This window comes from Etheostoma cragini, chromosome 13 (assembly GCF_013103735.1).
Source record: "Etheostoma cragini isolate CJK2018 chromosome 13, CSU_Ecrag_1.0, whole genome shotgun sequence".
In the NCBI taxonomy this organism is placed as follows: domain Eukaryota; kingdom Metazoa; phylum Chordata; class Actinopteri; order Perciformes; family Percidae; genus Etheostoma; species Etheostoma cragini.
This window is the reverse complement of record NC_048419.1, coordinates 897,387-910,799: the sequence shown is the minus strand read 5'-3', so window position 1 is coordinate 910,799 and position 13,413 is coordinate 897,387. Positions and strand designations below refer to the sequence as shown.

Genomic DNA, 13,413 nt, shown 5'->3' with positions numbered 1-13,413 from the left:
AGTGTGTGTGGTCTTGTAATAGGAGGCTCTAGTCGAAGGAGCATGTTCTTGAATGACAAGGTGCACAATCCCAGTTAGTTAATTGTGTATGAGTGTGGAGGCCAGTATTGTGGAGCCCAGGACTAGTGGTCAGTGCTGACTAGAGTTGTACTGACAACTGGCAGCTCTCAGCTTGCATATAAGAATGCTGCGTTAGAACATTTACAGTACTTGTTCCGTACTCTACTACAAAACACACAGATTTTGCAATGTGACGTCCATTTGTTGTAGTGTTAGCCCTTTAAATTCCCTCCCCCCCCACAATTGATATTGAATTAAATGTGTACATTTTTAATCACAGAAGGAGGGATGATGTAGTTGGAAAGTGATATCTTAAATTTTTATTTTCAGTAAGTACACTTTATTTATATAGCACCATTCAGACGAGAGGGGTCACAAAGTGCTTTACAGTAAAACAAATAAAAACACAACAAACAGTGACTGATAAATGTCTTACCATCATACACAGTACACCAGTCATCAACAATACAGTCATACCTGCAGTAAACTATATTCTATTTGAAGAATACAGTACATGTTAATACATTCTGTGTGCAGTGATAAATGATCAACGAACATCAACTAAGGTTGGTTGATGTTTTGTGGCCTGTATAGAGATGTTTTGTTTGTTTAATCTCACTTAACCTGGCCTCTTTCCCTGCACTGTGTGTGACGGACAGGAAGCCAAACTCACCGACCAGCTACCACTCATCATCGTCTGCGACCGCTTTGACTTTGTCCACGACCTGGTCCTCTACCTGTACCGCAACAACCTGCAGAAGTACATTGAGATCTATGTTCAGAAGGTAAGGCACAGTGGAGAAGCATTCAAATGCAATGTGGTGATTATACTACAATCTTTACTGTCAGAAATTAACTATTGCGATTTATTTTTACGTTTTTCTCTTAGGTGAATCCTAGCCGTCTGCCTGTTGTGGTTGGTGGTCTCCTAGACGTGGACTGCTCAGAGGATGTCATCAAGAGCTTGATCCTGGTTGTCCGGGGACAGTTCTCAACCGATGAACTGGTTGCTGAGGTGGAAAAGAGAAACAGGTGCTGCACTATCCCACCTACAGTAAATGTTTTTAAACAAACAACTAAAAAATTTAATCTTCTAAGATAAGGGTGACATTTTGACTTCAATTTAGGAAAAAGTTAATCCTCAGGTGTGAAAATGTGGTGCCAGGCAGGGGTTGCAGCTTTATCTGGAACATCAGATCCCCACATGAAGAACCTTTTTTTTTTTTTATATCTAGTATGCCAAGTAGGATTTAAATTGGGCTTTATCCCTCTCTGACTTCTCAAAAACAATGCTCTGAGTATTGACATCCCTTTTCTCTTCCAGACTGAAGCTGCTGCTGCCCTGGCTGGAGTCCCGTATCCACGAAGGCTGTGAGGAGCCTGCCACCCACAATGCTCTGGCCAAGATCTATATTGACAGCAACAACAACCCTGAAAGATTCCTGAGGGAAAACCCCTACTATGACAGCCGTGTGGTGGGAAAGTACTGCGAGAAGAGAGACCCCCACCTGGCCTGTGTTGCCTACGAGAGAGGACAGTGTGACCAGGAGTTGATCAATGTGAGGATGAAATCTCATTCATGCCTTCCTCTCACCTGTGTATCCAAATGTCTCTTTTTCAGTTCACCTTCCTTTTTTATGTAATACATTAAAATGCCTTAACTGTAGCAGGTGGTAATTTTTGTTCTTTTCATATCAGGTCTGCAATGAGAACTCTCTGTTCAAGAGCTTGTCTCGTTATCTGGTCCGCCGCAAAGACCCTGACCTGTGGGCCAGCGTGCTGCTGGAGAGCAACCCCTTCAGACGACCACTCATTGACCAGGTAAAGTATACACAAAGCAAGTCTTATTTCATTTAATACAACTGCCTGGTGCTTCTCTAAGACACTACTCTTTGGCCCTCAGGTGGTGCAGACAGCACTGTCCGAAACCCAGGACCCTGAGGAGGTGTCTGTCACAGTCAAGGCATTCATGACCGCAGACCTGCCCAACGAGCTCATCGAGCTGCTGGAAAAGATTGTGTTGGACAACTCTGTCTTCAGTGAACACAGGTGTTTAGTTGTAATCTGGATTCTTTGCTGTCTCATTTTAAAAGCAAAAAGCAAAACTAAAGTGTGCTGAGGGTTCCATGTCTTCTCCTTCTTCCCCCAGAAATCTGCAGAACCTGCTGATCCTTACAGCGATCAAAGCTGACCGTACCCGCGTGATGGAGTACATCAGCAGGCTAGACAATTATGATGCTCCCGATATCGCTAACATTGCCATTAGCAACGAGCTCTTCGAGGAGGCTTTTGCCATCTTCAAGAAGTTTGACGTCAACACCTCTGCTGTGCAGGTCAGTCATTAGCTCTTATAAAACTAGACTAATGCCTTATTGACTGAAGAAGTGTTGATCGTCCATGTTTTCTTTCTGTCACTTAGGTCCTGATTGAACATATTGGCAACCTGGACCGGGCTTATGAGTTTGCAGAACGCTGCAATGAGCCGGCTGTGTGGAGCCAGCTAGCTAAGGCTCAGCTACAGAAGGACTTGGTCAAAGAGGCCATCGACTCCTACATCAAAGCCGATGATCCCTCTGCATACATGGAAGTGGTACAGGCTGCTGATAAGAGTGGTAAGGAGACTTGTTGAGCTCGAGAAAGAAAAGTATTTTTTATTTCATAGTGGCTAAGGCCACTCCGCTCTGTTTTTACCAATGAGGCCCAGCAGAGGGCTTTAAAGAACTGAGCAATATGCAGAGGGACAGAACCCCACCTGACTTATTTTGAGCTGATTCACTATTAACAGGCGGTGTTTCAGAGAAAGCAGTTTTCTGTTTGCCATTGCCACATTGATTGAAAGCAGTCAATGTTAATCAAACCAGCTCTGTTGTGGAGTTGCTGATGGTTTCAGCTAATACAACTTTATTGAAAGTGCACAGTATCAGCATAAAATATAGTTAAGGAGGCAGTGTTCCACATCTACAAAAAATAAAAATGGATAAATGTAGAAACACACCAACAGCTTAATATCACCAGTGTTTTCCCATATGATGTGATCCCCCACCCCCCCATCCACCCACAGTGCTTTCTAATATGTGGGAAATACTGATCACTGTCAATGTGTTTAAGGTAACTGGGAGGACTTGGTCAAATTCCTTCAGATGGCTCGTAAGAAGGCCCGTGAGTCCTACGTGGAGACAGAGCTCATCTTTGCCTTGGCCAAAACCAATCGCCTGGCTGAACTGGAAGAGTTCATCAACGGACCCAACAATGCTCACATCCAACAGGTTAGCCTTGTTCTCACGCCACCCTTAGTGAATAAGCTGTCAGGTCAAGAATTAAATACTACGTCTTTTTTGTATCTCTTATTTAGGTTGGTGACCGCTGCTACGATGAGAAAATGTACGATGCTGCAAAGCTCCTATACAACAACGTCTCCAACTTTGGTCGTCTGGCTTCAACTTTGGTGCACCTCGGGGAGTACCAGGCTGCCGTGGACGGCGCCCGTAAAGCCAACAGCACCCGCACCTGGAAAGAGGTGTGCTTCGCCTGCGTGGATGGAAAGGAGTTCAGGCTCGCCCAGATGTGCGGTCTCCACATCGTGGTGCATGCTGACGAGCTGGAGGAGCTGATCAACTACTACCAAGTAAGATGGGAATGAAGGCTTTCTTTTGTTTGTGTACTTTTGTTGTTTGATTTTACAACGAATCATATCACCAAAGCATGTAGCAAATAGCAAATAGTGGAACTTGTAATTTGGAGGCATGCCACTTAGCCACAACATAACCTACATTCATACATAAACATACATTTACCGGGTTCCATCCTCCCTCTTTTCTCTCAGGACCGTGGTTACTTTGAGGAGTTGATCACCATGCTGGAGGCCGCCCTGGGCCTGGAGCGCGCTCACATGGGGATGTTCACAGAGCTGGCCATCCTTTACTCTAAGTTCAAGCCCCAGAAGATGAGGGAGCATCTGGAGCTCTTCTGGTCCAGAGTTAACATCCCGAAGGTCCTGAGAGCAGCCGAGCAGGCTCATCTGTGGGCGGAGCTGGTCTTCTTGTATGACAAGTACGAGGAGTTTGACAACGCCATCATCACCATGATGAACCACCCGTCAGATGCCTGGAAGGAGGGGCAGTTCAAAGACATAATCACCAAGGTACAGTTTGATTGGTTGCCAAAACTAAGATTGTGTTTGCTGTTTATTTACATCATTGTATTTTTCCTTTTTCTGAGGTATCAAGCTGTCCTTTTAAGCTAAAATTGCCAAATGTTTTGAATTGTGGTTTTATTAAATGAGATGAGACTGAAAAAGAAACACTTTTCTTTCATTGAAAACTGTATTATGAAATGTTACTATTTTATATATTAAATTATCATCATGCTTGATATTGCACTATATTCCCTGCGCCAGCGTATATGCTTATTATAGTTTGTAATTGTCTCCCTTTGCCCCCTGTGTAGGTGGCCAACGTGGAGCTGTACTACAAAGCCACCCAGTTCTATCTGGAGTTCAAGCCCTTGTTACTGAATGATTTGCTTATAGTGCTTTCCCCCAGACTGGACCATTCCCGTGCTGTCAACTTCTTCTCCAAGGTACACTTTAGTCTCGTAGGGATTTAACGGTATGAAAATTACAGTTATAACTGTTATAGTTACCAAACTGATCAGGGTTTTTGGTATTATTGGGGTATTTTTGTTTGGGCAAGTGTTGTCAATGTCTTTAGCAGCAACCTATTTGCTGCACGCTCTGCCCTCACTTCAGACTTAGTCCTCTTAGAGGGCTGATAAATCTCCTGAGCGCTGTCATCTCCTACTTCCGCCATGATTCCAACTTCAAGAAACACGCGGTGTAGGCTACGTAGTGGGCCTGCGAGGCAACTTCAGGTGACTCGGAGGAAGCTGGGAAGGATTAAACACGCGGTTTCCACACCGTGAAAATAATATTTTAAATGTAAACGTAATTGTCACTGTCAACATATGAAGTGGCTCAGTTTCTTAGGATTAAGTGCATTTCCATCTATCTATTCTGATGCACATTTTCAATTTGCATATTCAAAACCTGTGTTTGCTCCACAAACTGTTTATCATAAACTTCATATATTTTAACGGTAGTGGATGGAAAGGATGAATTACCATTTCTTTTGCAGATTTGTTGGAATTCAGTAAATGTGCTAAATTGAGATGGAAACTTGGCTAGTGAGATGATGAATGTACTTGTGTGTCCACAGGTGAAACAGCTGCCTCTGATCAAACCCTACCTGCGGTCAGTACAGAACCACAACAACAAATCAGTCAATGAAGCACTTAACAACCTCTTCATCACAGAGGAGGACTATCAGGTAAGGGAGCCTCTGACAGTGCTAGTGGAATTGTTTTAATTTTTCATTATTTTTTTGATCTAATATTCTCCCTTTCCCCGTCACACTTATGTTAGGCACTGAGGACATCAATAGATGCCTACGACAACTTTGACAACATCTCACTGGCACAGCGCTTGGAGAAGCACGAGCTGATCGAGTTCAGGAGAATCGCTGCTTACCTCTTCAAGGGCAACAACCGCTGGAAACAGAGTGTGGAGCTCTGCAAGAAGGACAAGCTCTATAAGGTTGAACATTCACCTTTACTTTCTTTCAGGGTTTCTGATCCACTGCTTAGAACATTGTAATGTTTCGGATCCACTGCTTGGATTAGCTTAGAACATTCCTGAACCTGTCTTTGCTCTGCCCCCCCTGCAGGACGCGATGCAGTATGCGTCTGAGTCCAAGGACATCGAGCTGGCAGAGGAGCTGCTGTCCTGGTTCCTGCAGGAGGACAAGAAGGAGTGTTTCGCCGCCTGCCTGTTCACCTGCTATGACCTGCTGCGGCCTGACGTGGTGCTGGAGACCGCCTGGAGGCACAACATCATGGACTTTTCTATGCCATATTTCATTCAGGTCATGAGGGAGTACCTCAGCAAGGTGGGTCAGCTCTTTTCAGGCTGGAGTTAGGTGAACTGAGGAATAAATAGGTTTTGATATAAATGAAGGCCATATGGCTGTGCAGCACTGCTGCCATCCTGTCAGTGGATCAGTTCAAGCAGCAGAGTGAATGTGAATCTCCACACACGGGGTTTTGGTAGTTTATACGGATTGATGCAAGTTATCTTATGGGAGCATTGTGACAGATAGTTGGCAATTAATTGAAAGCAGTTTTAATCTCATTAGATGGTGCAGGCCGGAATAAGAACGCTGAATAATAACTTTTAATGGTTATGTCTGATTTATGTCTGATTTATGTGCAGCATCAAATATTCAAATTTAATTCTAATTCATGTCATATTTTTTTTCTTGAGTCTGATTCTTAAATCCCATGTAGCTAATAAAACATCTATATTTCATAAGCCGTTTTCACGTATGGATTCCGAAGGACTAAGTCTAAGATAACAAACGCAACAGTTCTTAGTTTCAGGTGATTATACACTAATCCTGAATCACACACACTGCTCGTTTAACAGTGGACAGTATCTAATGAAAGACATACTCCGAATTCTTTCTGGTGGTTGTCTGTTTACCAAATTTGTTCACAGGAGAATATTTTTAATTTTCTTCTTCTTCTATGCTGCACCTCTTCTCTTCCAGGTTGATGCAGTTAAAGAACAGGTGAAAGCTAAATGCTCTGTTTTTGATCTAAAAATATTTTTAGCTCAGAAGACTGCAGCCTTGAGTGTGCATGGTTTTAGCTACACTCTCACTTTGACACAGTCACCAAGACATCTTTCAAGCTGAAATTGTAGAAATTGAGGAACTTAAGTAGTCTCGCTTTTGGTCTTAAGGAAATTAAACTGTAGCCGTCTGCAGCAAGAATACAGGATAAGAAATGCTGTATGAACTACATTGGCATTAGCCACGTCGTTGACATCTAGCATTAACCTGCATGTATAACTAGTTATCAGAAAGTGTCACCTGTGATTGGATATAATGTAATTGATTGGTCATTCAAACCAGAGTGCCTCTGTAAGGGGACCCCTGAGTAAGTCCAACATGTTAATCTAGTTAAAAAACAGGCAAATCCAATTGGCTTCTGGGTGGGATGGAAAAGCACATACTGCAACCTAGCTAATGCTGGATTTACATTATCTCAACATAAGATGTAGTTGTGCCAGTTGTCAGGGAGCATCGTTTGTTCCTATCCCGTTTAAAGAACTATGAACCAGCAGCAGATTAAACCAAGTCCATAAAAACAAATCTATTGTCTACCCAGGGGAGTTAGTTGGCCAAAAAAGCACCGGACACAACCACTTAAATCATGGTTACAATATTGGTTTTACCTTCTGAATTCATCATTTTGTTTGCCACCGGTGCTCATACAGTTTAAAAGCTCCGTTCTCTACATCTTCACTTAAAAGTGCATTTCCTCACCGACATTGGTACTGCACAGTACTTTTTAAAGGGTTGCCGTGTTAGCTGAAATAAAGCATGCGCGGAAATGTCTTTTGCTGAAAGGTAACAGAAGGCTGTTGGTTGTGCCAGGCTTTCTTTAGAAAGCTTGGGGCTGTAGGGAGCACATGGCCTGAGACCCCCCCCTCCCCCCTCCCTCCTCCTCCTCTTCCTCCTCCTCCTCCTCCTCCACCTGAAGCGCATCACCGTGCTGCAGCCTCTTACTTGCTGCCAGCAGTGTAACACATGGCGCATGAGAGTGTTTGTGGTTACAGTGGAGCTTCAGCTTGTAAAGGTTTGCAGAGAACTTAATTTGAAGAGCTACTGTTTTTTTGAAGAGGCATGAGGCTCCTGAATGATAAATGCATCTATACACGATGTGGAACAGCCCTGCTGAGCAAGCCCTTCCTTTAACTCTAGAAATAACCTCATCCAGGTGCTGCTGCTCTACCTCGGGGACCGGATGCGTGCACTCTGCTTATTGCTGCATCTGACTTGCTGCTTGAAGAACTTCATTTTCTTATTGTTGTATTAATTTGTTTATTTGTTAAAATAATTTTCTGCTTTAAGTGTTACTGTCAGGCAAGCCACCCAGACAGAACAGAGCAAATGAAAATGTAACTTGTTTTTCTTTTCCATATTTATTCACGTTATTTAGCATGACAATTAGACGTCTAGTAGTCTCCTGTTCACTGTAGAAATCTGTGCATACTGGATGTATGTTTTTCTGTTGGACCATGTTTTTATGTTGATGTCCAATCCAAGTTGATGGTGAATGTGTTGTAGTCATCTGAAGCAGTACCTTCCTCAGAGTGTGTGATATTGAAAGAGAGGCGAGGCAGCCGTGCCTGCTTGGAGCAGGATGTGTTGCCCTCTTCAGAAAAGTTGTCTCAGATGAATTAAATATATATTTAACGGTTATGTAGTTGACTCATTAAGTGTTATGGCTTTGCTGTAAATGCTTCTTTCTTTCCTCTGCAGGTAGATAAACTAGAAACCTCCGAGACCGTAAGGAAAGAAGAGGAGCAGGCAACAGAGACGCAACCCATCGTCTACGGTAACATTCCTCTAATGACTTCTGGGCCTCTCATATCCATATCAGAATGGATTTAAGCCCCTGATTGGTGCATTGAAGTGTGAGACATAACATGCTTACTTGAAAATAGTGAGAAGAAGAAGAGAGAAAAAAGAAATGCAGGCATTGGTCATGTGAAATAACCTAAAGAGAAAATGAGTTCATACAAGATCCCGTTTCTCATTCTAAGCAACTGATTGAGGAAACGACTTTATGAATGTGATATAGGTACTGTCATGGAGGTGAAGGCATTACACTGTGTTGTCCTGTGATGTGTTCATCAGTGTTGGGTAACGGCTGCTTTTAGTCCCGACAGCTGAAAAGGAAAATTCGCTGATTTGCCAAATCAATTCTTTTGGAGCTAAAAACAAGATCAACAGACCAATGAGGACGCTCTGTGACCAAACCATTCAAGTGTTGATGGCAGTGGTTGAAATGAATTAGACCAGTTACATGTTTAAAACCTTCCGTGTGTGTGTGTGTGTTGCAGGCACACCCCAGCTGATGCTGACAGCGGGCCCCAGCGTACCTGTGGCCCCCCAGCAAGCTTACGGCTACGGCTACCAGGCGCCTGCAGGTTACAGTCAGCCAGCTGCTCAGCCAGGCTTTGGCTACGGCATGTAAAGACCCCCCCCCCACCCACCCCCCCTCCACATGCAGACTGGAGCAACCATCCATCCATCTCCCACAGTCCTTCACCAGACCATTAGTGTCTCTCTCTGCCCTCTACAGGGAGCGGGGGATAATACAGACCACCCTTTTTTCTTTTCTTTTTTTTACTTTTTCCCCTTTTTAAACTGTCATGAAGGACTCTGTTTTATTTCTGTTGTCAAAGAAAAAGATTGAATCACAAAGATTAATTTTCTCACATTCCGTATTGACTAGATTTAATTTTTCTTTTGTCTATTTTATTTGAATGGGAAATAGTTTATGTACAATGGGGGGCTTGTGGGAAGAGCTAGTTCTCTTCTCAGTAAAAAAAGGTCTGTTGTGAAGCATCTGATTTGCACTCTGTAGTGAGAAAAAAATTAATGTAGAACGTCTTCATTTTGATGTGTGTGAGCAGCTGCTTCTGTCCGACTGTAAAATGCATTTAATTATTGTATATTCAGACGCAAAAACAAAACGCTACCCTGTTCTTCTATCTTTCAACACGAGACTGCCGCTTCCATGGCCACAATCCTGAAACACTACGTTGTACCAGTCAGGTCACACACACACACACACACACACACACACTTCAGGGCTGTTTCTTGAAGAAAACCCAGGAGAGTATTTTACATACGAGTTACAGAAAGGTTAGATTCTTTCCAGCTAAAGTCTATGCAGGACTCTTTTTTTCTTCTTCATTTCGACAACATTTCCATGTGCTTTGAGTACTGCTCTAATGTGTGACCATTCCACCTCAGGAGGGACTGCAGACCTGTTTATGTTTGACTAACCAGCCCCACGCCCCTCTTACTGCTGCGGTTTGTTTCTGCTGGAGATCATTTTAGGCCGCTGGTATCGAGTGTGCAGGAGAGAGATTTCAAACTTTATTCTCCTCGTGTTTTGTTGAGGGTTGCCTTTAACTTTTCACTTGACCCGCTCTTCCAGTTCAGAAACAATATCACAGGACTTGTGGTATTTGACGTTTTTATTAAAGGCTTGCGTGTATACAGGAAACCAATCATTAACTCGTTTGAACTTATATTCTTATCTAAATTACCTTACATTTAAATTGTGCACTTAAGATACTTGATTGTGCATTATCATGATCACAATGAATGAAACAGCGGTTTTGTTTTCCACTTAAAAATAAAGGCTTCTTGTTTGTCAAGAACGGTCTGATGTGTCTTACGTATACTGTCACGTTCGGAGAACACACTGCTGCACATTTAGCCCCAAAAGTTAGCGATGGCGTTCTGATAGAAATGACCAATAAAGTACTGAGAAGAGCAGTGAGAGGCTGTAAAGTGCATGAAACGGTAATGAATATTGCATAAAACAATGTGATTACACACAATCCTAGAAGGATTTCCCCATTTCAAATTTCCGTGTAACCGCTTTTTACATTGGCTGACTTTGCAAATTTTGCCAGGTGAAGGTGAACTCTGACCTGGGAGTCTGCAGGCTGGTGGTTGTCACAGCAACAGGAGACTCGTTTATGAATTTGTTCAGGCTTTAGTTGATGTGAATGTCAGACAAAAATGCTAACGTAACATACCCTTAACACCACCTTGTTAAGTACTTTCTGCACTGAAGCTTAGCTCTCATATTGGTGGACTTGAGAGAGCTCTTGATTCAGCAGTTTGCTGATTATTCTGGTGTTGATTATTCTGGTTACCACTAGCAACCTCTAGTGGTACAATAGAGGGTGCTCAAATTAAATCTATATATCTTGCTTTAAAACTGCTTGAAGATCGTGATTTAATAATTATTTTTAAAGTAGATACACACAACTAAATAACTTGGATATAACTTTTTATGAAGGCATTCATTTTCTACTTTTAATTCTCCAGAACACTATTTCTGGAACTGTAATGCAGTATTTAAAACCAGGAAAAATATTCAAAGCTGTACTTGATGTTCTGAATGTTCTTATAGTAGTAAACTATTTGCCATGTAAATATATAGTGGAGTAATGGGGTCACACTCCCTGCGTGTGTGTGTGTGTCTATCAGTGGGTCCTGACAAAGCATCAGTATGAGTACAAACACTTTAAAATACTTAACTTTATTACAAATATGGATATAACCAGCTGTCAGATCAACGGCACCCTGCTGTTCTGGATCCTATTGTTCATGGCAGTGTCAATGGTATTCTAAAGTAATAAATACTTTACAATGAAATGACTGATCTAATTACAGATGTAAATTGGTAAGATTAGGTTTTAATCTTAGTTTGTATTAAGAGAACATTTTGGGAAAATACTCATTCACAGCAGGAAAAATACAGGTGTAATCAATATCTAATTGTAAGGCATTGTTATTGCATATTATTTCACTGTAATGGCTTACTAGGATACTCCATCTAGCATTCAGGTTGCAACAAACTGAGTACCCTAGCCAAGCATGTAGAGAACCCACAGTGGCCTACTGTAGAAACATGGGGGCTCTGTGGAAGAGACATCTGTCATATCAAGGCGGCTTAAAACAAAAAGAGAAATCAGAGTGAGATTAGTGGGGAACAACACATGTGCAGTAAAAATCTGGTCTGTACTTGGGAGCTGCCTGTCGTGGCCATGAGTGGAGAGCTCTGGATGCTGGCAACATGAAGGGAAGCCAACAACTGGTCATCTGCATATACAACACACACTGCAATGACACAAAGCAGGTTTAGAATCAGGGAAGTTTCCCTTTAATGTTCCAGTTAACACCTGTGCTGTTCCTGCTGTATGACCAGGTCCTAGTCCTGGGTTTCTAATGAGATTAAAAATATTTGATCCGTTTTCTCCGTGCATCCTGTCTTCAGACGGGCCCGAGTCGGACTGAACAGAACACGGAGTAGACCGCCATTCAAGAGTCAACAAATGAGATGTGATAGGTATACATGTCCAAAAAGTAGTTAACATATAATCAAGTCAATTGTTTTATAAAAATAAACTCATGGTAGCTCAACTTTTTATATTGCAAATAGTTCTAACAACAAAGACATTGTATGCAAGTCAGACAGATGCAAGCTGGGACTCTAGTAGAGCTTCAAGTCTCCGGTGACTTGATCGATCAGAGCTGCTGGGCCTGGACCAATACCCAGCACGGTGCGTGATCCGGGTGCGATTTGTGTCCTTCCTGCATCCTGAATCAGGCTCACGGGAAGCCCCACTTCTTTGGCATGGGCCAGCAGACCAATCAGGGTGTCCTCATCAGGGGCCTTCACCACCACCTTGGGTTGGCCGCAGTACTCCCACTGTTTGAGAAGCTCTGGGTTCCTGCGTTGAACCTGTTTGTAAGCCGCTACAGCGGCATGGGAGCACTGGGCAGCCACCTTCCCTTTACCCATCTTCAGGTCATTCCGGACCACCAGGACCATCTTGAACTCCCCCCCTTCTCCCATCACGCTTGCTTCACCAGTGCCGTTCCCCATCGCTGCCATTAGGTTTTTGGAGGTCGGGCCCAAGCGAGCCCGAAGGTACCAACCGAGGACGAGTCCACAGCCCAGTCCTGCTGCTGCACCCAGGCTCAGTGGAGACCACAGTGAGTCCATGTTGTTCACCTGCAGAAGTGAAAGAACATTATCTACAGTGTACACCTCCAACCCTACGAAGACATACAGCCACAGCTTATCCTTGACACTGGAAACAGAACAGTCACACCACAAGATCCCTTTAGTAACTGTTCTTTTCTAGTTGTCATGGAAATGGAGATGTTTCCATTTCCATTACTCTGTGCACTTAAGACTTTTCCTCCAAGTTGACTTCAGAACGAAAATTATTTAAGCTTTTAAAGCTAACTTATTTACTTGCTGTGTGTTTCAGCTCTGACTTTACCCTTTTTGTTTAACAGCCGTTAGCATTCAGTTATTTAGCTCCGCATCAAACGTTACGTTCGTACAGTAGCTAGCTAGCTAGCTAGCTAACTTATTCGATTCTTTTAAAGTTATTTATAACAATGTGGAGCAATTATATGGCTATAACAACATAATGCTAGAGATTTAAGTCGGTTTTGCAAATTAATTCACATCCTTTACTTAAGATTGGACCACACTGGGACGTTATGCTTTCTATAAACTGACATTAATAACTTAGTGAGCTAACGAGCTCACGCTAGGTAACTAATGTGAAGTTAGCCTTGCTAACGTTAGCTTCTGGCTAGAAGCAAGATAACTTACCCTAAAAACACGGCTTCAGTACAGTAACATTACATATCACTTTGCAAACAAATACACACGTTCGTACAC

The 13,413-nt window shown here is 42.8% G+C and overlaps 2 protein-coding genes across 4 annotated transcripts in view; one reads left to right on the top strand and one right to left on the bottom strand.

The window, feature by feature from the left end:
* The window catches only part of cltca (clathrin, heavy chain a (Hc)), a 34,429-nt gene extending 24,075 nt beyond the window's left edge, over positions 1 to 10,354 (top strand). For 2 of the 3 annotated variants that reach the window (XM_034890480.1, XM_034890479.1), the window contains 16 exons: positions 720 to 845; positions 950 to 1,092; positions 1,385 to 1,619; positions 1,759 to 1,881; positions 1,964 to 2,109; positions 2,210 to 2,393; positions 2,480 to 2,672; positions 3,169 to 3,326; positions 3,413 to 3,685; positions 3,884 to 4,201; positions 4,507 to 4,638; positions 5,274 to 5,384; positions 5,480 to 5,650; positions 5,781 to 6,002; positions 8,442 to 8,517; positions 9,026 to 10,354. In XM_034890480.1, the coding sequence (XP_034746371.1) occupies positions 720 to 845; positions 950 to 1,092; positions 1,385 to 1,619; positions 1,759 to 1,881; positions 1,964 to 2,109; positions 2,210 to 2,393; positions 2,480 to 2,672; positions 3,169 to 3,326; positions 3,413 to 3,685; positions 3,884 to 4,201; positions 4,507 to 4,638; positions 5,274 to 5,384; positions 5,480 to 5,650; positions 5,781 to 6,002; positions 8,442 to 8,517; positions 9,026 to 9,159 (2,745 nt within the window). In that variant the 3' untranslated portion in view covers positions 9,160 to 10,354. Of the gene's footprint in view, positions 1 to 719; positions 846 to 949; positions 1,093 to 1,384; positions 1,620 to 1,758; positions 1,882 to 1,963; positions 2,110 to 2,209; positions 2,394 to 2,479; positions 2,673 to 3,168; positions 3,327 to 3,412; positions 3,686 to 3,883; positions 4,202 to 4,506; positions 4,639 to 5,273; positions 5,385 to 5,479; positions 5,651 to 5,780; positions 6,003 to 6,662; positions 6,844 to 8,441; positions 8,518 to 9,025 lie in introns of those variants that run through there. The other variant, XM_034890481.1, reaches the window with a different exon arrangement.
* A 1,493-nt stretch (positions 10,355 to 11,847) lies between these two features.
* On the bottom strand, positions 11,848 to 12,766 carry ptrh2 (peptidyl-tRNA hydrolase 2). The gene has a single exon (XM_034890482.1). It carries the CDS (start codon positions 12,718 to 12,720, stop codon positions 12,205 to 12,207), a length of 516 nt encoding a protein of 171 aa, XP_034746373.1. The 5' UTR covers positions 12,721 to 12,766; the 3' UTR covers positions 11,848 to 12,204.
* Positions 12,767 to 13,413: the final 647 nt, after the last annotated feature.